The 22758-nt window shown below is 48.3% G+C and overlaps 1 protein-coding gene across 1 annotated transcript in view; it reads right to left on the bottom strand.

Moving 5' to 3' along the window:
• Positions 1 to 22758, bottom strand: part of LOC123355555 (alpha-2-macroglobulin-like protein 1) — a 51088-nt gene that overhangs the window by 4418 nt on the left and 23912 nt on the right. The window contains exons 18-31 of the mRNA XM_044998161.1: positions 19730 to 19844; positions 15814 to 15934; positions 14980 to 15205; positions 14202 to 14328; positions 13943 to 14064; positions 13564 to 13615; positions 13091 to 13174; positions 11639 to 11815; positions 10764 to 10845; positions 10484 to 10640; positions 6939 to 7013; positions 4984 to 5146; positions 2375 to 2577; positions 1758 to 1973 (exon numbers count right to left, since the gene is read on the bottom strand). Of these exons, the coding sequence (XP_044854096.1) occupies positions 1758 to 1973; positions 2375 to 2577; positions 4984 to 5146; positions 6939 to 7013; positions 10484 to 10640; positions 10764 to 10845; positions 11639 to 11815; positions 13091 to 13174; positions 13564 to 13615; positions 13943 to 14064; positions 14202 to 14328; positions 14980 to 15205; positions 15814 to 15934; positions 19730 to 19844 (1920 nt within the window). The remainder of the gene's footprint in view (positions 1 to 1757; positions 1974 to 2374; positions 2578 to 4983; positions 5147 to 6938; positions 7014 to 10483; positions 10641 to 10763; positions 10846 to 11638; positions 11816 to 13090; positions 13175 to 13563; positions 13616 to 13942; positions 14065 to 14201; positions 14329 to 14979; positions 15206 to 15813; positions 15935 to 19729; positions 19845 to 22758) is intronic.

Raw genomic sequence — 22758 nt, 5'->3', positions numbered from 1 at the left:
TACGTAAACAGACCCATCTACACCACAGGCTTCTCACCAGTTTGTCACCAGCTGGTACCTGGCTGACCCCACACAAGGGTTTGTGTCCAAATACAACATGGTTAACCTATGGAGCCAAATGCATCCCTGGCATAAGGCCTTTGACTTCAATGGTTACACCAGGGATAACTCTGTGGGGAAGCTGCTCATGAGCCTGGCTTTGCACAGCTGTCAGATGGTAGCTGGATTCTAAGGATATAGGCAGGACTAACTGTGTTAGTGTATCAGGCGTTGTTGCAGCCATGCTGGCCCCAGGATATTAGAGATAAGGTGGGTGAGGTAATATCTTTTATTGGACCAACTCCTGTTGGTGAGAGACAAGATTCTGAGGTACATACAGCTCTTCTTAAGGTCTGGGAAATGTACTGAGGCCCGGTCTACACTAGGAAATTAGGTCGGTATTATTAGGTTGCTCAGGGATGTGAAAAAATCCACACCCTGAGCGATGCAGGTAAACTGATCTAAGCCCCGGTATAGACAGTGCTATATTGATGGAAGAATTCTCCTGTTTACATAGGTACTGCATCTCAGGGACAAGGAGTACCTACGCTGACAGGAGAACCTTTCCTGTCCACATAGGTAGCATCTTCACTGACCCGCTATAGCAGCACAGCTGTAGTGTTTTAAGTGTAGACAAGCCCTCAGAGTGTCAGCTAAATACAAGGTTGAACAGATAGTTTAAACTAAGTACTTAACACATATTTCAAGGGACCATTCAAGGTGAAGCGGCCAGTTAACACCTCTCCAGTCATAGGCGGGAAAGGGAAAAAAAGATGGGAGGAAGGGGAGGATTAGGGGTTATAGATTGTTGTAATAAGGCATAAATCTAGTATTTTGATTCCATGTTTGTTTTTTAGCATCTAGCAAAGCCAAGTTATGAGGTTAATCTCCCAGGCTCATTTCAGAAAGTGTGCAGATTTCCTTTGAGGACAAGGACTGAGAGGTCAGATATGGAGTGACTGCTTTGTGAAAAGTGTTCTCCCACGGATGTTAGGGTGTTTTGTCTTTTATCATTTTCCTTGTGAGTTCATTTGAGAGTGTAGTGATTGTCTGGTTACACCCACATAGTTGTTATTGGGGCGTTTAGTGCACTGGATGAGGTACACCACATGCTGTGATAGCCATATGTAGGACCCAGGGGTCTTGAAAGGTGTGTTGTGGGGGTGCTACACAACTAAAGATATTATCTCGCCCACCTTGTCTCTCAGTGTATCAGGGTTAGACAGTTCTCCTCCATTCCCCATCTCTGTATGGGATGACATCCCCAAGGGACATGCATCATGGGGCAGGTAGCCACAGTCCTCACCCCATCAGCTGTTACAAGGATTATTGGGACTTGATGCAGGAACCACGGGTGAAATTATATGGCCTGTATTCTGCAGGAGGTTTATCATAGCTGCATAGAATCTAGGAACAAAGAACCGCTCATATTCTCCCAGAACATACCAGGGCACAGCACAGTAGTTGTGGATGGGCCAGCAGGGCTGACACATGCTCCTGCAGGGAAATGCTGTTGTGTGGAGGCACTCAAGCCGTGTTTGTTGTAACTACTGCTAGTGCCCATGCCAAAGCCCCCTGAGGCTCAACCTTTAGCACAGACAGGGTCAAAGGCAGACCCAGACACAGAATAAAGACCGACAGATACAGAGTTGGGCCAAATCCTGCTCCCCTGGGAGACAGGGCAAAACTCCTATTGATTCCAATGGGCCGTCACTCACCTGCACGTACACACAGCCATTCCCGACTGCCTGCACCACGTACTCCCCTGGGACTTGATGGAGCGATGCCTGCTGCAGCACCAGCTGGTTCTTCTTATCCACGTGGAACTCCTGCGGGGAGCCCTCCTTGGATTTCACCGTCACCTTTACCCCTTCTGCTTCGTGGTATGTCAGGGCTGCGTATCTGGCCAAGGCCTGAAGGGCAACCACTGTGTCCTGGGGAAAGAGAGACAGGCACCTCGCTGTGTGTGTCATGTCTTTGCAATCAAGAGTCAACACTTTGGAGTGACGGGGTCTGTGCGCTGTGGGGCACTTGCACCAGCATGCACACTCCAGCCCTGATTCCAGTGCCAAGATCCCAACTCTCGGCTCACAAACAAACAAGATGTACATCATCCAGGCCACAAGCTGCCAGATTCCCACCCCCAGCTCTCATTACAGCATGATCCTCACCACAGGTCACCAGCATGGGGACTGACACTCCAATCCTCCAAGCACGGCAGGTTACTTGTATCCCTCCCTTTAGGGTTTCATTCCCAGGTTAGGCTCATGGCCCCTGATTCCCCAAGCATGCAGGGTCTCTCTCTCCCTCCATTTCTGAGGGAGCCAGGTGGTACCTGAGTGGAGGCAAAGCCCCCATAGGGGTTCTGTTGTTTGGTGAGCCAGCGCACAATCCGGGAGGTAGCTGCGATTTCTGCAGCTGACACCTCTGGCTTGGAAATGTGAGCTAGGAGGATGTAGGCCACTGTCTCAATTAATGAAGAATCTTCCACCACCTCTTCAGAGGAGTCCTCATCATCTTTCTGGGGCGAGTCCTCTCCTGAGGTGGGAGGAAAACAGTGGAGGAGAATATACGTCTGACAGAACAGCAGCTCACTATGTTCTGGGGGCTGTGCAGTGACTGTAACTCCTCCTGAACCTCTTTATTACATTGCACGCTACTGGGCCTGGTTTCACTTCTCCCTTGAGAGCACCGATCCCTTCATTTCTAGGGACATGCAGGTAACTGCTGTGGCCCCCAAATCCAGATGATAGTGGCCTTTCAACGGAGGGTTGTTTGTATTTAAAGTGCAGTTCCCCTCTGAACAGTGACTATGTGAAAATGGCCTCTTCTCACTCAGGAGCTTTGCTCCATGGCTTCAGTGGTAACAATAACATGTTTTTCAACCCCGTCCGCTCTGCAGAGCCAGCACGGCTCAGACGGAGAGAGCAGGATTCCAGTCCTTCCTGTGCATCCATGGAATTATTCAGTAAGGCCCCATCAGGGACATGAGAACAAACCCACAGAAGACTAGGGAGCTGCCCTGGCATCAGTGAGGGCAGAGTTTGCCTCACTGGATCTTCGTAGCAGATGATGATGTGAGAGAAGGAAAGGGCCCAACTTGACTCTCAAAGCCATGAGGGTGTTTGCAGGGCTGGCAGGTCGAAACAAAAACTTTGAAACGGAACCCATGTAATGCTTAATCACTGAGAGACAGACATGGGAACCTACAATGCGAACAGTAGAGTCATTATTCAGAGCAGGCCAGGCACTTTAAGGAAGAGATACAAAACAAGAAAAAAGCTTTTACAGTGACTCGTTTAGGTGAAGGCTGTGCACACCGCTCTATGACAGGCTAGAAATCAGCGCTAGAAAGGGCAGAAGCTGGTAGCTCTCTGGGCCACATTGTGGTCTCAGGGTACGTCTGCACCACAATTAAACACATGCAGCTTGCCTGGGTCAGCTGACTCGAGCTCACAGGGCTCGGAGTGTGGGGCTGAAAAACTGTGGTGTAAATGTTTGGGCTTGGGCTGGAGCCCAGGCTCTGGGACCCTCTCACCTAGTGGGGTCCCAGAGCTCAGGCTGGCTGTTTTATAGGAAAGCCCAGTAGGCTAAGTCCCTCTGACCAGCTCTCCCCTCACTCCTAAGGAATGCTTCAAGAACTTCATGTGGGTAAGGTAAGAACATATGGAATCTGGTAACACCTATATCTGGACATCGTTAACTGGAAGGTCTTTGGGATCAGTAACTGTAATCGCACCTCGGACAAGACATAGAATTTGATTTTAAACTAACAGAACATACCAGAGATTTTAATCAGCCTGCAGGTCCATATAGCAATACATCCCCAACATGATTTCCATGTGGCCTTTGTTCACACGGAAAGGACAGAATCCTAAAGAACTGACTCTGCAATGTGCAGAGTACCCTGGCCACCATTAAAGCTGACAGAAGTTGAGGGCCCTCTCTACCTTCTAATTGCCACCTTCTAATCCTAACGTTTTCATTCAGGCAAACCTCCCACTGGCTTTACTGAGAATATGGTGGTGCAAAGACTAAGTAAAAACCAAGTAAAGACAATAGGGTTTGGCCCACTGACTCTAGGTTCTGTAATTTGCTTAATTATATTTATATGGGATATTTACCATGGCAACCAATAATGTTCTGGCAGGAAAGATTTGTGATTAGCTACTTCCAAGGTGACACAAGCAGAACAGTTTTTCCAAGAAGTAGCAGAGGGTTTTCTGGAGTCAATACAACTCCATCTGACCCACAGTTTATCTCTGAGCTCTTTCAATAAGTGGCTCTGGCTTCAAGTACTTGGGTGCCAATTGTAACTATATTCATTAAGTGAACAGAAACCACCAGCGAGTGAAACCAAGGGAGGAAGAGAAAAAAAGTTCTGTTTCAGGACAGCAGTGGATACAGCCCTCAAATGTAGTCTAAGATCTCTAAAAATTACTCAGGGAGCATTAAAATGCTTGGATAGACTAGGCAGAATGCACTGCCAGAGAGCTATGATTTTCTCCTCTCACATCTGTTTGACTCTGGTGTAACTCCATTGTTCTCGGTGGAGATATTCCCAATTTAGTTCAGTGCAAATGAAGCTGAGTGAACCCGTCGCTCATTAATTATATGGTGTATATTTACACTGTGCCACGTCCTGAGGTCTTTGTTCAGTTCTTACTGGGTGGGATTCTCAGAAGCACCTAATCAGGAACACAGAAATCTAACTGAAATTCTCCAGCTCTTAGTTCTTACTCAGGCAGAACTCCTACTGACTTCACTTCAATGGGGGGGGGGGTGCCCGACTAATAGCAAAACAAACTGAATAAGGACCTCAGGATTTGGCCCATGGACATCCCAGGAAGTTGGCAGTGCTCAGAACTTGTCAGGATCAAGTGTTACCAACAGCCAGAGTAATTCCCTTTGGGAACAAGTAGCTACTAAAAGAAGCCACCATACCAAGCTGGTCAGCCTGTTGGTCTAGCGGCTCCAGGAGCTGCTGCCTTGTCTCCATGTCCTTGGCCAGTGTGAAGACATAAGCCATCAAGGCCTGGGCGTAGGTGCTGTTCACATCGTGTGATGCCTTCTTGAGGCAAAGTAAAGCGTCATCCACCATGGTGCCCTTAGAAAGGAACATGAAGATGGTTAGGCCACGTATAGCTTCCAGGAACTGTTCTCAATCCCCCAGTCATTCTAATACATCCAAGGAACATGTCCTGGAAGGATCTCCCCTTATGGCCCCAAGTCGAGCTTGGAAACAACCGAAGTAGAGTATGTCTCTGATGGAGTTGGAGGTGTAATTTCTTATTTGGGTAGATGTACTCTTACTAGCTCTCACTGAGTGAGCACACCAAAAACAGCAGTGTAGCCACGGAGGCATAAGTGGTGCCCAAGTCTGTATCTTGGGTTTCAGACAGGATCACATGTGAAGCATATGCAGAGTGCTGCCCATGTCACCATGGCAACACTTCTATTTTTAGCACACTAGCTTGATCAGAGCCAGCCAGGTATGTCTGCTCGAGTGGGAATCACACCCCCAGCTCCATGTAGACTAGACATACCCAGAGACACAGCTCACAAAGAATCATCCTGGATTTTCCATGAGAAACATTGTAACCTGGGACAGGACCCTGGCCGTGTGTGGTCACTTCTGTACAGCATTCATGTCAGGTGGATGTACCCAGTAATGCTCCTGGAAAAATGTTTTCAAACCTGCATGTCTAAGATGCGGCTCCTAAATAGAAATGACCTGATTTTCAGAGGCATTGAGCACTCCCTGTTCCCTTTGAAGTCAATGGGAGTGGTGGGAGTACTGCAGCTTGGAAAACAGAGCCTTGTTTTATTAAGGCCCCTAATGTTCAGCACCCAGGTTTGGACGTTCTGCTGCTTGGCTCTTTAATATTGAGTCTCAGGGTCAGATTTTCAAGTCAGCATTAACTGAGTTTCTGGTTTTCTATCTGCAGCTTTGCAGGCACACTCTAAGCACCTGATAGCACCCATGAAACCAGTAGCTAGATATTTAAATGATAGCCGAACATGCGCCCCCACATAACTGTAGGTGCAAAACTACACCTCTGATTATTTACACCACAATTTACAGGTGCAAGAATGAAGGCCAGTGCTGACAATCTTACTCATGGCCTATTAGTTCCAGTCTCCCAATAATGTAGGATACTAACAGTTCCCATATTTAATTAAGGTATTTCCCTAGGAAGCGTGGATCAGATACTGCATCTTGCATTGGGTAGGTGGATACTATTTGTATGTTATGTTATTTCCCAAGGAAGGTTGACTTTCACACACAGAGCCTGGTTTCCAGTGAGGGCCCTGCTGTTTATTAGGGATGGGGGATTTCTTATGGCTCAAGCACAGAACTGTGAGATAAGGCCACTGGGTTCATTTCCTGACTCTGCCACTGACTTCTTGTACAATCTTGGGCAAGTCACATGCTTTCTCTCTGTGCCAGTTTCCCATCTATAAAAAGCAGATTGTACTTGCCTGCCTCAGCGGGGGATTCTGAGGCTTGATTCATAGGTGGAACATGGTTTGGGCTGTACAATGTGTTATCACTATAACCTGATATTTCAGTCAAGTGACCCAGGCAAAAGAAGATCAAATTATCTTGGTCCTCCAGTCCCATGGTGACAGTCAGCAGCTTTGGGGGGAAATAAGAACCTGGGACTTTGAATTTCACACAACATCCACCCAGCACGGGATTGGCAGATTCTTCCTCAAAGAGATGCTCTTCACTTCTGAATCACCAGCCCTTTGCTTTCTCCATGACATACAAAGCAGAAATGAAGTGGCAGTGGATTTCCCTAACTTGGGCCCACCATTCCCTGTACCCTACAGCTCTGGAAGGAGGCTGGGTGGAGGGTTCCCCCAACCCCTGTGAACGTTCAGGAGCTACTCACATTCTTCTCCAGGTGGAGCTCCAGTAGCGCAGCAGTGATGTAAGCCGTCAGCGAGATCTCATCGTCCACGCCACCCTGTGGGGTGCACAGAGAAGCAGGAGAAAGAGGTGAAATGAGAGCAGAGGGGCATGCATTACTTCCTTACCATGTGGAAACTGCTTCCAGACATCCCTCAGTAAGAGACATCCCTTTGTCAGATTAATGCTGGCACAGAGGGAGCAGTGAGAAGCAACCGGCACTGTGGCCAAATTTTCATGCTCTGCAAATTGGGTTAGAGAAATCTTTAGCCAGAGAGGTTAATGAGAGGAGGTGCAGAGACCCTGTCTCAATTCCAGGTCCTGATCTCCCCAGATTTGGATTTTCTTGGTCTATGGGATCCCAGAAAGGATTTGGCTCTAAAGATTCACACAATGCTCCATCCATTGCAGCTTGGAGATTTGCTAGGCTCATAAACAATACAGCTGAGCCTTAAACCTTCTTTCTCCATTTACCTGAGCCTCCTCAACTCCCTCTCCTGGGAAGCAGATCTGAAAGAATTTCCTCCTCTATATGTGCCTGGGGCTGTCTATGCCACCTAGGATGAGTAAAGAAGAAGCCAAAGCTCTGTTGAGGGGCTTGAAGGAGTTGGCCTGACTTCATTACCACTGACAGGCTGTAACCATAACTCCTGGTAGGGCCTGGCTGATCAGAACTATTTTGCCCTTATCACAGGACATCTCCTAAGTCAAAATTCTACTGAAAAATCTCCATCCAGTTTTTATTTGTTCCATTTGGTCAACTAAGTTTCAGAATAGAGCCAAGGAATGTTCTTGGACTACCGGTCCTCCGGAAGAAACCAGAAGATACCAACAGAGACTAATGGAAGTTTTCTAATGGCATCTATATGTATTTCTACTGGGGGTGAGCCTTCTGCTGGCCTCATGATACAGAAGTGGCCAGTACTTGAGCCAAAGATGCCCTCGTAGCTTGAAGCACTATTCATGTGGGTGCGAGGATGAAGAGGTGACTATCAGGGGAGGCAAAAAAAAGATACTTTAGCCTCAGTCATCTATCCTTCCTCATTCACCTCCAGCTCAGAGATGTCATCTCAGGTGAATTGAGCCTGAGTGACCCAAGGACCCCTTGGTGCCAACTGGCAGAGGGCATAAGGGATGCATAAGAGTTACAGGGATCCCCTGGGTCTGATATCTACTGAATAGTTCAACAATGGTGATATGTAAGGTTCCTGCTGAAAGCCAGCAAACCAGTGGTCATCATTCTCACTGTGAACAGCGCGACTTGTCTCACTGTGCAGATAAGGGGGTGCATGCTCTTCTGCAAGTCAGTAACCCACTGGTTGACATAATCGTTACAAAATGTATGCATGGATAATATTTAAGGAATTATGTGTATGTACACTGAAAATTATGTTTTTAAAGTCTGTGACTTAGGGCTGGTCACCAGAAAGTAACAGACAGGTTCCTGTTAGGCAGGAGGTAAAGGACGCTTATCTCTCTGTCAAAATATATGTATAGAATGTATTGTCCGCGTCGCAGTTGAGGCCAATCTACAGACTGAGCCAAATGCTAATCAATAGATTGTGCAATCAACAAGAAAGGAACATACAGGAAGAAACAACCAGTTTGGGGGGGTGGGGAGCATCCTGTTCATCGGTAAAGGCAATGAATTCTTTGAGGATAACTGGGGGTGCAGAGGTACACCTGGCATCTTTCACCTAGGAGGCGAACTGGCAGCATGACTTGTCTCATGAATGGAAGATCCCAGCCGAGCCTGGCTGAAAAATGCTGGAAGGACTTTGGGGTCGATCATTGCTCTGTAAGAGTTGTCAGTCAAGCCTAGATTCTCAAATGGGTGTTATGATTTTATTTTAGATATAACCTTGTATTTCCAGTACTCCTGCTTGCTGTCAGTCCAGTCTCTTCTCTTCATTAAATAAACTTTCCCTCGTTTTCACTGTAAACATGTCTAAGTGCTGTGTGTTAAGTGGAGCGGACATCTGAGGTGGAACTGGTAAGCTGGAGCATACTGCTTCTTTGGAAGCAATGTCTCTGTGAATTCTGTGTGCCCAGTGGACCAGGGGCTGGACACTCCAGGGCGATGCTCGGTGGGCTACTGTGTGCCTATCGCCAACCTGTAGTGTGACAGTGAGCCCTGCGAAGCCTAAAGCGGAATTCTTGTGTTGCCAGTGGAGCTGGGAGCTGACCAATGGCAGGCACAGACAAGGCTTCCTCATGCTAAGGGCAGGTAGTAGAGAGATGCTTCACAACTCTGTATACTCCAGGAAGCATCACAGCAATTTATGCCTTACAGGAGTTTCTGCTTCCTCTTGGGGACGTATGGAGAAAGGAGATTGGAGATTTAGATCTCTTTGTGGCTGGGTGCAGCCACACTACCTGAACTACCAGACAGGGAACTTCTCACTCAGGTATCTCCAAGGGTAAAGGAGCAAGGCAGGGCTGAGCCTGCAGGGCCAATCTGGCATTCAGAGGAGAGCCAGGGAATGTGACAGTTACAGCTCCACGGTACTCAGAGAGGGAGAGTGGAGCTCCCCATCTCATTGACAGAAAGCTGGCTTGGAGCCTGAGCTGGGCCTTTTCTCTTTGACAGACTCAAGGAATTCTAGCTGATTAGAAAAAACTTTCAAATCTTTTGTTACAAGCTGCGCACAGTAAAGACTAGATTCTCCGATCAGTGAGACCGGCACAAATCTGCAGTAACTCACTCCATTAACATCAATGCAGGGCTCCACACTCACCCAGGAGTAACCGAGAGTAAAACCCAGGTTTAAGGCTCAGGAAATACAGCCTCAGGGAGGAAAATCTCACTTTGCACAAGGCTTATTTGCTGCTTCCCTCCACCAATCTGCAGTCAGTTGTTCTACTACAAGTGCGGTTCTATTCTGAAAAGTGACCATGTAAAAATGGCCCCTTCTTCGACTGGCTTCCTGTGTGTCCTCAGTCAGAATAGCCCTGTAGAGCTAGCATAGCCCAGAGAGAGCGCTGGGCTCTATTCCTGCCTGTGTGTCATCAGCAGAATGGTTTTCTGAGTCTCTATCATTTACAGCCAGGCAAACTTAACGAAAAGGGGCTGCACAGGTGTCAATGAGAATGTAACGTGCTCTGCAGAACCTTTATGGCCGGTGATGATGTGAGAGAAGAAAAGAGCCCAGACTGACTCTTCGAGCCTAAAGTGGGCTTTCTGGGGCATTAGTTAGAAAATAGTATCTGCATTTTATAAACAGAGCCCATTTGATGTGGATTCTCCCAGAGACAATGAACATGGCACCCCAGGGTGCCGTTCTGATAGTCACTTTTCAGATTCAGAGGCAATCCCCTGAGGCGGTCCAGAGGAGATCAAATCAGCAAGAGAGAGGACACTGATGTTATAACACACTCGTTTCAATTACAGTTCATTCTAGCTAGCAGTGTGGTGGGAGAGTGCTTCCCTGTGGCAAGTGGGAGCAGAGAGCTGTTCTGTGGGAGCTGCCGGGTACCCAGCTCTCCTCCTCACTACTAGGGTTTCTCCCACTCCTCCACTGTCCATACCTTCAGGGCATTGTTGAAGAGCTTCCCCACACTCCGGAAGCAGCCGTTGGGCAGCTGGTTCTGTCCCAGCCAGCGGACAGCATCCTGTATGTGCTGCTCATCGATGTACAGGTAGGGGCTGGCCTGGCCAAAGGACCGGGCCACAAAAGCTGTCAGCCTGCAAACAGAGAGCAGAGGAGAAAGGATCTTTGTATCTATTGGCCTCAGAAGCAGGAAGGCTCATACCATTCATACTCCTGGCCATAGGCGTGGCTGGGTGGCCCCAGTTCTGCTCACTCACCAGGTGTTGCCGTTGGCATCATGCTTCCCAAAGGCACTGTAGGAGCCATTGTCATGTTTGTAGAGCAGCTGGTGCTGGTAACCTGGGGAGACAGGAGGAATGTGATGGTCTCTCAATTCTGAGGACTTGCAGCACCCCCTGAATTATAGCCAGGAGGTGAATTCCGCAGGATTGCCCCACACCTACAGAGAGCATCTCGTTCCCTATCAGATCCTGGCAGCTTGAACAGGTGCCTGAGCCTTAGCACATCCCACTGGAGAAGCAAATTCTTTTTCAAAACGCATTTAAATCTTATTTCCTCCAAAGGGCTGGTAGGTACCATGCACTGCTGGGATAACCCTCGTGTGTGGGAGACCCTGGTGCAGTGATCTAAGCCCTGGTTTGAGCTCTAACTGTGAGCAAAAAAATGTTGCCAGAACATGTGAATTTTCAGAAGGGCTGGTTTTATTCTGGTAGCTGTATCTCAGGAACCCCTTCGTCAAATGGCCCCAAATTTGGATCACTGACCTTACACCAAATCCCCATGAGGTACACCAGTTTTCAAGGCAGTCTGCATAACTGTATGGATTTTAGAGCACTTAGCACAGTCAAGCTTTAAGCAGAAAGCTGGTCTTAATTTTAACTATAGAGGAGTTATCATTCTGTATAAGTGCTGTTTGTTAAAGCATGGTCTTTCCTTCCATGAGGCTTATTCCTTGTGGCATCTTGTTATGGAACAGATCCTCACAGTTCTCCCAATGCCCCTCAGTCCTGCCCTGCTGCAGCTCCATGCTATTCCAGTCCTGGGCTCCTCACACAGCTCTGCCAATGCCCCTCAGCCATGATGTAGAGCATCTTCCTTATACCAGAGGAGGAGAGAGAAGGGCACTGCTTACCGGTCTTCATGAATCCTAGTGCCTTGTTTCTGATCTCTGGGGTATCCTGTTTTGTCTTCTCCAAGTATTGGAGTACAAAGATGTTTGGAGCAAACAAGACCATGTTCTGTTCACCGCAGCCAAAGGGCAAACGAAGTAGCTGGTGTAAGTTCTGTAAGGCTGCGCCCATGATATCCCCTGGAAGTTGAGGATGGAGAGAAAACACGTGAGAGCAGCTCTATCATCCAGTGTTGTTCCTAACGCTTCTAAACCATGAAGGGAATCTGGATATGCCCTGACATCACATCACGGAACAGAGAGTTGATAATCGCTCTCTCTATGGACCTGGTGTGGCTCTTCCCTGGTATACTGAGTTTAGCTCTGGACACCACGGCCTAGGTCCTCAGAGGTATTCGGTTCTCCCAACTTCCATTGATTTTGAAGCAAGTTAGGGGTCTAAATACCTTTGAGGATCTGGGCCCACAGCACTAGTAATACACCAATACTCTGCAGGGAATTCAGTGAAAAGCAGGGGTGGATGTAGCCTCCTGATTCAGGGGATGCACTATACTGAACTGCTGTGGGGCACTGAACACCTGCAGCAGCACATGCCACCCTGGCACCCCAATCCTAATCCCAGCCTGGTGCAGAGGGGAGGTCCCTGGAGGGAGCAGGGCTGGAGCACGAGCCAGCCCTGCGCTCCCCTCACAGCAGCAACTCCTGTTCCATGGGGCTTTGCCCAGCTCTCTGCTCGGGGCGTCGTGACCTGGGAGTGGACCAAGCTTCGTGGGACAGGAGCTACCACTGCCGGGTGAGTGTGGCTCTCAAAACCACACCACACTCCAGGACCCGCACTCCAGACCAGGCCAGGAGAAGTGTATGTTTGCCTGTTTTCCCACCCTGGTTTTCATGATTTCTGTGGGTGCAGTTGAACCCATGAACCCACACTAGAGCAGCCCCCGGAGAAAGAAATACACTGATTATGGGGTTTGAGGGATTATGTATAAGGAGATACTAAAAGAACTAAGTCTGTTTCCTTTGGCTAAGCAATAACTAAGGGGAGTGAGGAGATGAAAACCCTCTACAGTTATCTGCAGGGTGGCAATGCCGAGGAGAGAGAGAGAGGATTTATTTGTGGCAGGGATTGCCAGAGACTGAAACTGGGATGAAATTTGTGCAAAGGGTGGAATTCTCAGGCTCGGTTTCAAGAAATCTTTCCTAATGTTGAGATCCGTGGCATGGTCTCCCCAAAAGACTGCCTTTCCCAGTCTAACCGTTTGGGGTCCTTTTCGTTCTGGATAGTTCTTCCGGGAGGGCAGTGGCTCCAGAAAAGGATTCTAGTTTTTGATATAGCTTTCAGGAGCTATAAGCTTCAGCCATGTCTGATGGAGGCCTGAGGTTGGTGCAGCATTAGTGCCAGATGCTGCATGATATCTTCCCCCAAGAGCAAGGGAATAGGGAAAGGGTCTTCACCAATGACAGAGACAGTGGCTCGGCCTGATCCTTCCAAGACTCCTTCTGGCAGCTTCAGGGAAACTTCATCAGTAACTGGGTCCTCTGAGAGAGACAAAACCCAAAAATTAACAATGTGGGAGATTGGGGAAAGTGGTAATCAAGGGCCCAAGACAGCAGGAGGAGGCACCACTCAGAGAGTGTGAAGAAGGAAGACCCCAAACGAGATACTGAAGGTCCTGGCAACATGACCTGCGCATACAAACAGCATGCACTTCTCACCCTGGGGAGCTGCTCCTCACAGCACGGAGTCAGCGTGGAGTGTAACCGCGGCATGGGCATGGTACTCATGCCTGAGAGCGCCTGTCTCTCGAAAGGGGATGGTGCTCACGGTGCTTACTTTCTGAACAGTTGCCTCCACTATTTGGGGCCCAGAAATAACATAGAAGCCTCCATTACAAGCCAAAGCAATCAGGGGACTAGTCCATTCATACCTGTAGCACACAGGAAGACATTGTGAGACTTCTCTTCAAGAACACCACCCGGCTATGGAAGGAAAAAGAGTGTGAGTCTGAAAGGAGATGACAGAAAGGCAAACCGCTGTCCCAATGCCAGCCTGTCTGTGCCTGAGGGCGGCTACTCACCCCCTGATACCTCATTTCCCCTCCGTAACCCCACTGCCTGAGTGCCACTGTGTCTTTGCCCAAGGAGAACTAATCTCACCCTACCATCTTGTTTCCCCTCCCGGCCCTGCTGTCCTGGTGCTGGTCTATCTGTGCTTGAGGGGCTGATGTCCCCCTGCAGCCCCACTTCCCTCTCTGACCCTGCTGTCCCAGGGCCAGACCCTCCTGTTGCCTTTCAAGCCTGACTGACCTTGACAAGCAGAGATCGTATCACCGTGTCGGTCCGTCCCCGTGGGGGCGTCACGGCGATCTCATTGCCACACAGATCATGTGACTCCTGTGCCTCGCAGCTCACGGTGACATTCACCTTGCCTGAGGAGGCGACAGGAGAGCATCACTGAGGGCTCAGAGCCAAGACTGGCAAAGGGGAGGGGGCGAGAGAAACACATGGGCAGACAGATGGACATTCAAATTTCCCCCTGCCCCTACTGCCCTCTCAACTGCCTCACCCAGTTTGGTGGCTGTCACATTCCAGGAGAAGGTCTTGGCTTCATTGGCACAGAGGCAGCTGGTGTATTGGCAGTCTGAGCAAGACTCCACCTGGAACTCAGGAGACTCTGCCAGGCTGGTGTGCACCTGAGCAGGAGGGGAACAAACACAGGAGCAGCATGTTAGTACTGGGCACCCATCTGTGTGGGAAGTAGGGGTGCGGGGGGGCTGCAGCACCCCAAGTTTTGCACCTGGGATCCCAGCTGCCGGCCTCATGCCCCTGCCGCCCAGGGTCCCGGCCACCAGCTCCGCACCCCTGCTGCCCAGGGTCCCGTCTGCTGGCCCCGCTACTGCCTGGTGGCTCACTGCCAGCCCTGGGTCCTGCTTAGCCACTGGTCCCACTCAGCCACCAGCCCCATGCCTGGGGCCTCGCTGCTGGCCCAGGGTCCCACTCAGCCATGGTGTCCCAGCCACTGGCCCCACATGCAGGATCCTGGCCGCCTTACCCCGTCTCTGCTCCTGGCCCAAGCTCTAGGGGGTGGTGAGAGTGCAGACGGGGTAAGAGGGGTGCAGCTCCGCACCCTCACTCCAAAAAGTGTTCCAGCGCCACTGTGGGCACCTGGCAGCTATCCAAGGATGAAGGAACCTCTGGTACTATGAGACATCAGTCTACATGGTGTGAACCAGATGTGCATGACCGGGGCACTTCAGAGTCTAGTGTACTCAGTCTCTGGACCAAGAGCAGTGGGTATGTCCTTGCTAGGGCATGTGGGGTGGGGTGGGGTGGAGAGAACTCACCTGGATACAGTCCTTCAGGTAGTTGAAGACGCTGGCATTCAGGGTGAAGGTCTCTTCCCGGACCACAGAGTATGGCAGTGTCACATCCACAAAGAAGGGTTGGAAGACCCTGAACTTGGCTGGCTGTGAGAGTCCAAAGCCACTATCTGCAACGCAGAACATGTTGGCTTGCCACTCTGTGATGGTGTCAGGAGCAGTGGCCTGAAGAGATGCCTTCCCCTCCTCACTGCAGAATGGATAGAGACAGCAGATCCTTCAGCACCACCACAAACCAGACTGGGGAAGCCAGTGCACTGGGGAATGGGGCATGGAGCCTCTCACCTCTAGGGCACTGGTTTCCATCCAGTGCCAGCTCTGGGGTATTGGCTGACTCAGGGAGATAGGGCAATTGGGTACAAAACCTTTCATCTCTAGGGCACCAGTTTCTTTAATGCAAATTATTTCATATAGCTCTCTTCATAACTCCCCAGATAAAAGACCGGGACCAGAGACTGGGGGGGAGGAAATGAATTTTGAAGACTCATAGAGGGGACTAAATGTTTCAGTCAAATTTTGGGTGACTGTTGTGTATGTGTGACTATGATATATTGCTTGGGAAACATGAGAGGCCCGCTGGGTATAGACAGAAGGTTCCACTCCCTACAGTGGGACCGCACAAATCACGAAGATAGGGATTTTCCAGCAAAGGCTCTCCTCAGCCCTTGTGCTGGAGGAGTATTTGAATCCCATCATGAGGCACTGCGAAGTGAGGCGCAGCACCCACTGGAGATGGCACAGGGTTTCATGCTCCATGATTTTCTTCCTAGGTGGATCTGTGGGGGGGGGGTCACTCACCCAACAGGGACCAGATCCCAGATCCAGGTCTCTGGAAAATTTGTCCGTGGTTTTGTCTTTTCTTCCTTCTCGGGGCTTGGCGCCACACCATCAGGCGGTTGAGGAACAGGCAAGGGAATGACTGTGGGGAGTAAAGTGGCAGGTCAGTAAAGATGTACAGGCTACTGTGTTGAGTGTTTCAGGGGGAGATTAGCCCCTCAGTCACAGACAGCCCAGCACTTGGACATCAAGTTCTCGCAGAGGAGAGGGGTGTGCGAGGGCATCAGCCCCTCAGTTGGACAGTCTGACACTAGGACAATGACTTCAGGGAGAGAAAGAAGGCATCAGTGGGAGATCAGCCCTCAGGAGCACATAGTCTAGCATGGAGCCAGCAGGTTGAGGATGGGTGTTGAGGGTGTAGCATATAGGAATAGAGTATTCCTTTACAGAGTTTAGAGAGACAAGGTGGGTGAGGTGATATCTTTTATTGGACCAACTTCTGTTGGGGAGAGACCAGCTTACATAGAGCTCTTCTTCAGGTCCGGGAAAGGTACTCAGTGTCACAGCTACATACAGGGTTGAACAGAGGGTTTACCAGGAGTAGTCAGCACATATTCTAAGGGAACATTCAACGTGAAGGGCCTGTTAACACCCCTCTAGTCATAGGACAAAAAAGGGGGGCTAGTGGGTTACAGATTGCTGTAATGAGCCAAAAATCCAGTGTCTTTAATAAGACCATGATTTTTATTGTCTAGCAAAGTTTTGAATTTAAGCTCCCAGGCTCTTCTTCAGAAAGTGCTGTGCAGGTTTCCTTTGAGGACAAGGACTGAGAGGTCAGATACGGAGTGATCGCTTTGTGTTTTTGTCTTTTATCATTTTCTTGTGTGAGTTCATTCGAGAGCCTAGTGATTGTCTGGTTTCAACCACATAGTTGTTATTGGGGCATTTAGTGCACTGGAGGAGGTACACCATATGTTGTGATAGGTATGTGTAGGACCTATGGATCTTGAAAGGTGATGTGGGGAGTATTGATCATTGTAGCAGTGGAGCTATGTCTGTAGGTGTTGCATCTGTTGTTCTGGCAGGGTCTGGTTTTGCTTTGAGTTGTTGTGTCCTGGTCTTTGGGGAGTTTGCTTCTAATGATGAGCTTGGAGTTGTTTGAAGGCCAGAAGAGAGGGTTCATGAAAGATTTCTTTCAGCATGGAGTCCCCACTGAGTATAGGTTGTAATTTGATGATACCCCATATGGGTTCCAGTGTGGGATGGTAAGTGATAATTAGGGTGTGTGCTGTGTAGTCAGAGGGGGTTTTAATTCTGTATTGAAGCAGGTTCTCCTGGGGTATTTGGTTGACCAATTCCATGATGCAATCTACTTCTCTGGTGGAGTGTCTTTGTTTGGTGAAGGTGATTTTGATTGTGCTAAGCTAAGGTGTATATCCTGAACTTTCTCCTCGGAGCATATTCTGTGGTATCTGAGTAGTGGCTGTAGATAACAGATTTCTTGGTGTATTTGGGGTGGCTTCTGGGTTTATGAAGGTAGATGTGGTGATACATGGGTTTTTAATATATAGTTGTCTGTAGGGTTCCATTGTTGCAGCTGATCGTGGTGTCCAGGAAGTTGCTGCTGGTATGGGAGTGTTTCAGAGAGAGTTTAATGGACAGATGGTGGTTGTTGAAATTTTGGGGGACATCTATAAGATAGTTTAAGTTGTCTGTCCAGAGGATGAAAATATCATCAATGTATCTCAGATATATCATGGTGCATTTGTCAAAAATTCTTCTTCAAAGTCGTTTACAAGAAGGTTGGCATATTGGGGAGCCATTCTAGTACCCACAGCTGTTTGCATGGTTTGGACAAAGTGTTTGTTGTTGGATGTAAAATTGTTATGGGGAGGATGAAATGGATGAGTTTGGAGATGTGTTTGGGGTGCATATCTGAGCAGTGTCCGCTGTCTGTAAATATTTGAGGTAGTCTGTTATGCTGGTGTGTAGGGAGATGACATCCGTGGCGGCAAGGATGGTGTTTTGAGGGATGTTGTTAATGTTGCAGAGTTTCTGGAGGATGTTGGTTGTGTCCTGGAGGAAGGTGGTCCTTTCACTGGTTTGAGGGTGGTTTCTATGAGTCACGATATTCCATCAGTAAGAGTGCCGTGGCCACATATAATGGGTCTGCCTCAGTTCCCTTGTTTGTGTACCTTTGGAAGCATGTAGAACATCCCCGCAGGAGGTTCATGGGGATGAGTCTGTAGAGTTTCTCTTGGAGTTGTCTGGGGAAGGATTTAATGATACCCTTAAATTCATGGATAAATTGTGGTGTGAGGTCTTCTTTGAGTTCATAATAGTAGATAGTGTCAGAGGGTTCTTGGTTGGCCTTGTTAACATAATCAATAGGGCTCCACCAAATTCACAGACATGAAAAATGCATCACGGACCATTAAATCTGGTCTCCCACAGTGAAATCTGGTATTTTGTGTGCTTTTACCCTTTACTATACAGATTTCGTGGGAGAGACCAGCAATTCTCAAATTGGAGTTCCTAGCCCAAAAAGGAATTGTAGGAAGGGTCAGAAGGTTATTTTAGAGGGACGGTGGTATTGCCACCCTTACTTCTGTACTACTGCTGGTGGGGCACCACCTTCAGAGCTGAGAGCCCAGCCATCAGCCACTCCTTTCCAGCCACCCAGCTCTGAAGGCGGCATCCCATCAGTAGCAGCACAGAAGTGACAGTGGCAATATGAGACCATACCACCCTTACTTCTGCGCTGTGCTGGTGACAGCTCTGCCTTCAGAGCTGGATCTCAGCCAGCAGCTGCCGCTCTCCAGCTGCCCAGCTCTGAAGGCAGCATTGCCACTAGCAGCAGTGCAGAGGTAAGGGTAGCAGTACTGCAACCCCTTCCCACAATAACCTTGTGACCCCTCCCAACTCCTTTTTGGGTCTGGACCCCTACAACTACACCACCATGAAATTTCAGATTTAAATATCTGAAACCATGGAATTTATTATTTTAAAAATCCTATGACTGTGAAATTGACCAAAATGGACCGTGAATTTGATAGGGCCCTAATAACCAACATGGTTAAGGACTATGATGGCTTCCTCTTTGTTTGCCTGTTCAGCCACTATCTGGTGGTTAGATTTCAGATACTGTATAGCTGTCCTCTTGATACTGTGTAGCTGTCCTCTTGATGGTGGAGACATTGTGGTGGATGTGATGTTTGCTAAGTACTTCACAGTCATTTTTTTCCTGGAGCAATCAATGTCATGATCAAGAGTATGGTTTTGTCCACTCTGTGGTGTCCTGTCAGATGATTCTTTTTTTCTGGTGATTGTTGGAAGGGACATGGTAATTGTGAGTGGTGTCATCATTGTTATGAAGGAATTCTTTGAGGTGGAGTTGGCAGAAGAATTCTCCACGTTAGTATGGTATCAGGTTCTGTGATGGTGCAGAAGTTCAGTCCCTTAGGGAGAACAGATAATTCAGCTCTAGTTTAGAGCAGTCTTGATAAATTGATGATGTTCTGGTAGAGTTCATGTGGTGGGTACTGGTGCCACGGTTTCTCCCAGAGGTGGTGTTCTGTGTGCTGTGGAGTAGTTGTAATTGGTTCCACTTGTTTGTGTTGGATGGAGGTTGTTAGACTTCTGGTAGTGTTCATTGTGTTGTATGATTCAGGGGCCACAAGAACCCACACAGAGCAGCAATGGCCTTGCAGTAGCTGGCCTTGCATGTTGTACATAGTTAATAAACATAGTTAGCTGGACCCCTCTTTGCCCCATGAGTCCTTCATATTATGTTTTTTGTGCATAGAACAAAAGATGCAACAGGAGAGAGGATGGCAGCAAGTTCAGAGAGGAGACAGGGGAGTGTCAGGTGAGGATTAGCCTCCCTCAGCCAGACACATTCTGGCAGGAAGTCAGCAGAAGATTGTTCAGTTCTCACCATTCTCACTGTCCTGGATTCCGTCAGCATGCAAGATTTTTCTCTCGAAGGTTGGCCGTTCACAGGAAACGGGCTTCTTCACTTTGGTGTTGGTTAAAATTTTCATTCTCAATTTCTGTAAGAAATGGAGAGAATGAAAAAATTGGAGGGAAGGGGGAACAATGAAAGAAAAACCATCACAACATATTCTAATTAGTGAGACAGTGGCAGCCAAAGTGTGGCAAAATTATGTATGTTCATATAGAATCCAAATTTCACACCGTCAGGCCCAGGAAAATGTGTGACAAAATGCAGATAAATTTGTGATAAATATTGGAGCTGATTCTTCTCTCTCATGGGAGTAAACCAAGTTCAGCTCTACCTAAATCAGTGGAATTACCCAGGTTTTACCCTGATAACAATGAGCTCAGAATCAGCTCCACTAAATCTATTAAAAAACAATTCATGAACAGAACCAACTTTACTATGTTATAAATCTGTTCAAAAGTTGGACCATGCAGTATCGGAACACCAGGCCAGACCCTAGGATTCTTATGCAATTTATTACTCAGTCCTAACTCATGGAAAGCTCCCATGCAAGTTACTGGCAACTTATCTGAATAGGGTCTTAATTAAGCATGTGGCCCATTGGTTTGAATAAAGACTCCAGTGTTTGACCCCAGGAGAGGATGAAATGTTGGGCTGAATGCACACCCTTCGGGAGGGATGAATGTCAGTCTTTATGTGTAACAATCGCTTTTATACGTGACAAAACTGGCTAGTTAGTGCACAACTCCTCTAGTTATGTAATAACCTTTTGAAAAGTGCCGTAACCATTCATGTAAGGTATAAGCATCTGTAGAGTATACACGTTCCTGACGAGTTAGAGTCTTGCCATTTGGTACACAGTCATTCATTATGGGTCCCTGTATACAGAGAAAAATCCTTGATTTGAAAGGTCATTTCCCTACCATTCCCCCAAAGATCATTATTCCTGGGTTGTTTGTTTTTTTCTTGCTATCGAGGATTCTGGGTAGCGTAATCCAGAGGCATTTCCTGTATTATAAAGCTTAGACTGTCCTGTGAAGCCCTTGGTATAAGTCAGTATCATGAGCGGGATTCTGCTTTTGCTAAAGTCACCTGCAAAACTCATTTACTGCAATGGGCACTTTGCCTTTGTAAAAGACCATTCACACCTCACTGGAAAAACATAGCAAGATTTGGGAGGAGAATCGCTTGCAACGAAACCACAATTCCCATAATTCTCTCCTCGTCTTCAGAACCTCACCTCTCACAGCAGCGTAGGCTGCAGAAGTCGTAGAATCATAGAAAATAGGACTGGAAGGGACCTCGAAAGGTCATCTAGTCCAACACCCTGTGCTGAGGCAGGACCAAGTAAACCTAGATCATCCCTGACAGGTGTTTGTCTAACCCATTCTTAAAAAAGTCCAATGATGGGAATACCATAATGCACAACCTCCCTTGGAAGCAGGGCCGGCTCTAACATTTTTGCCACCCCAAGCAAAAAAAAAAGAGCGCCGCCCAACCCCTCCCCGAGCATCGCGTCACACCACCCAAGTCCCTGCCCCCCCAGCGCCGCGTCGCGTCACACCGCCCAAGTCCCCGCCCCCATGAGTGTCGCTTCAGCCCACCCAAGTCCTCGCGCGTCACACCGCCCAAGTCCCCGCTCCCCTGAGCGTCGCTTCAGCCCACCCAAGTCCTCGTCCCCCCGAGCGCCGCATCGCACCACCCAAGTCCCCGCCCCCCAAGTGCCGCATCGCGCCGCCTAAGTCCCCGCCCCCCAGCGCACCGTTGACCCCCCCAAGTCCCTGCCCCCCAGTGCCGCGTCGCGCCGCCCAAGTCCCCGCCCCTCCCGAGCGCCACCTTGCCAAACCAAAAACAACAAAAGCAAACCTCGATCTCCGCCCCCTCCCAAGGTGCCGACCCATGCACGTGCTTGATAGGCTGGTGCATGGAGCCGGCCCTGACAGTTAGGAAGTTTTTCTCCCTTGCTGCAGAAAGCCCATTACTTCTTTTCCTATCTTAAGTGGGCATGGAGAACAACTGATCACCATTTTGTTTGTAACAGTCCTTAACATATTTGAAGACTGTGATCAGTTTCCCCCTCAGTCTTCTCATCCCTAGAATAAATGCCTAAGTCTTTCAACCTTTTCTCACAGGTCAGGCTTTCTAAACCTTTTATCATTTTTGTTGCTCTCCTCTGGGCTCCCTCCAGTTTGTCCATATCTTTCCTAAAGTTTGGTGCCCACAATCGAACACAGTACTCCAGCTGAGGCCTCAGCAGTGCTGAGTAGAGTGGCACAACTGCCTCTTGTGTCTTACATACTGTGATAAATGAAGGGGTGCGGGAGCTCCCTTTTATAAACACTCAGCCAGCCACTTAGCTATAAAGACCTTGTTGGTGGCTGTTCTCTGCTTGCTTTACCTGTAAAGGGTTAACAAAGTCCCCCAGGTAAAGAAAAGGGCACCTGACCAAAAGAGCCAATGGGAAGGCTGGAACTTTTTAAAATTGGGAAAGAAGTTTTCCCTTTGTGTCTGTGGTTGTGCTCCAGAGAGCGGAGACACAGAGCAGCAATGCTGGAAGCAGCTTTAAGCCAGGTATGATCATAAATCATCAGATCACACCTAGAACTACTTATCTGGAACTCCAAATGTGCAAGTAGATGAGGAATGTTTAGAAAGACATGACTAGGGTTATTTCTGTTTATTTCTTATGGCTAATGGACTCCTCTGTGCTAACCCCAGATGCTTTTGTTTGCTTGTAACCTTTAAGCTGAACCACCAAGAAGCTATTTTGGGTGATTAGTTTTTGGAATTGCTCTTTTAAAATCTAGCAACAGCCTAAGTTCCAGATGTATTTTCTTTCTTTTTTGTTTTGAATAAAATTTACCTTTTTTAAGAACAGGATTGGATTTTTGGTGTCTTAAGAGGTTTGTACATGTTGTTTGATTAGCTGGTGGCCACACCTAATTTCCTTTGTTTTCTTTCTCAGCTATTCCCCGGAAGGGGGTGTGAAAGGGCTTGTGTGT

The sequence above is a fragment of the Mauremys mutica genome, chromosome 1, assembly GCF_020497125.1.
Source record: "Mauremys mutica isolate MM-2020 ecotype Southern chromosome 1, ASM2049712v1, whole genome shotgun sequence".
Classification (NCBI taxonomy): domain Eukaryota; kingdom Metazoa; phylum Chordata; order Testudines; family Geoemydidae; genus Mauremys; species Mauremys mutica.
This window is presented reverse-complemented; position numbering and strand designations above follow the sequence as displayed.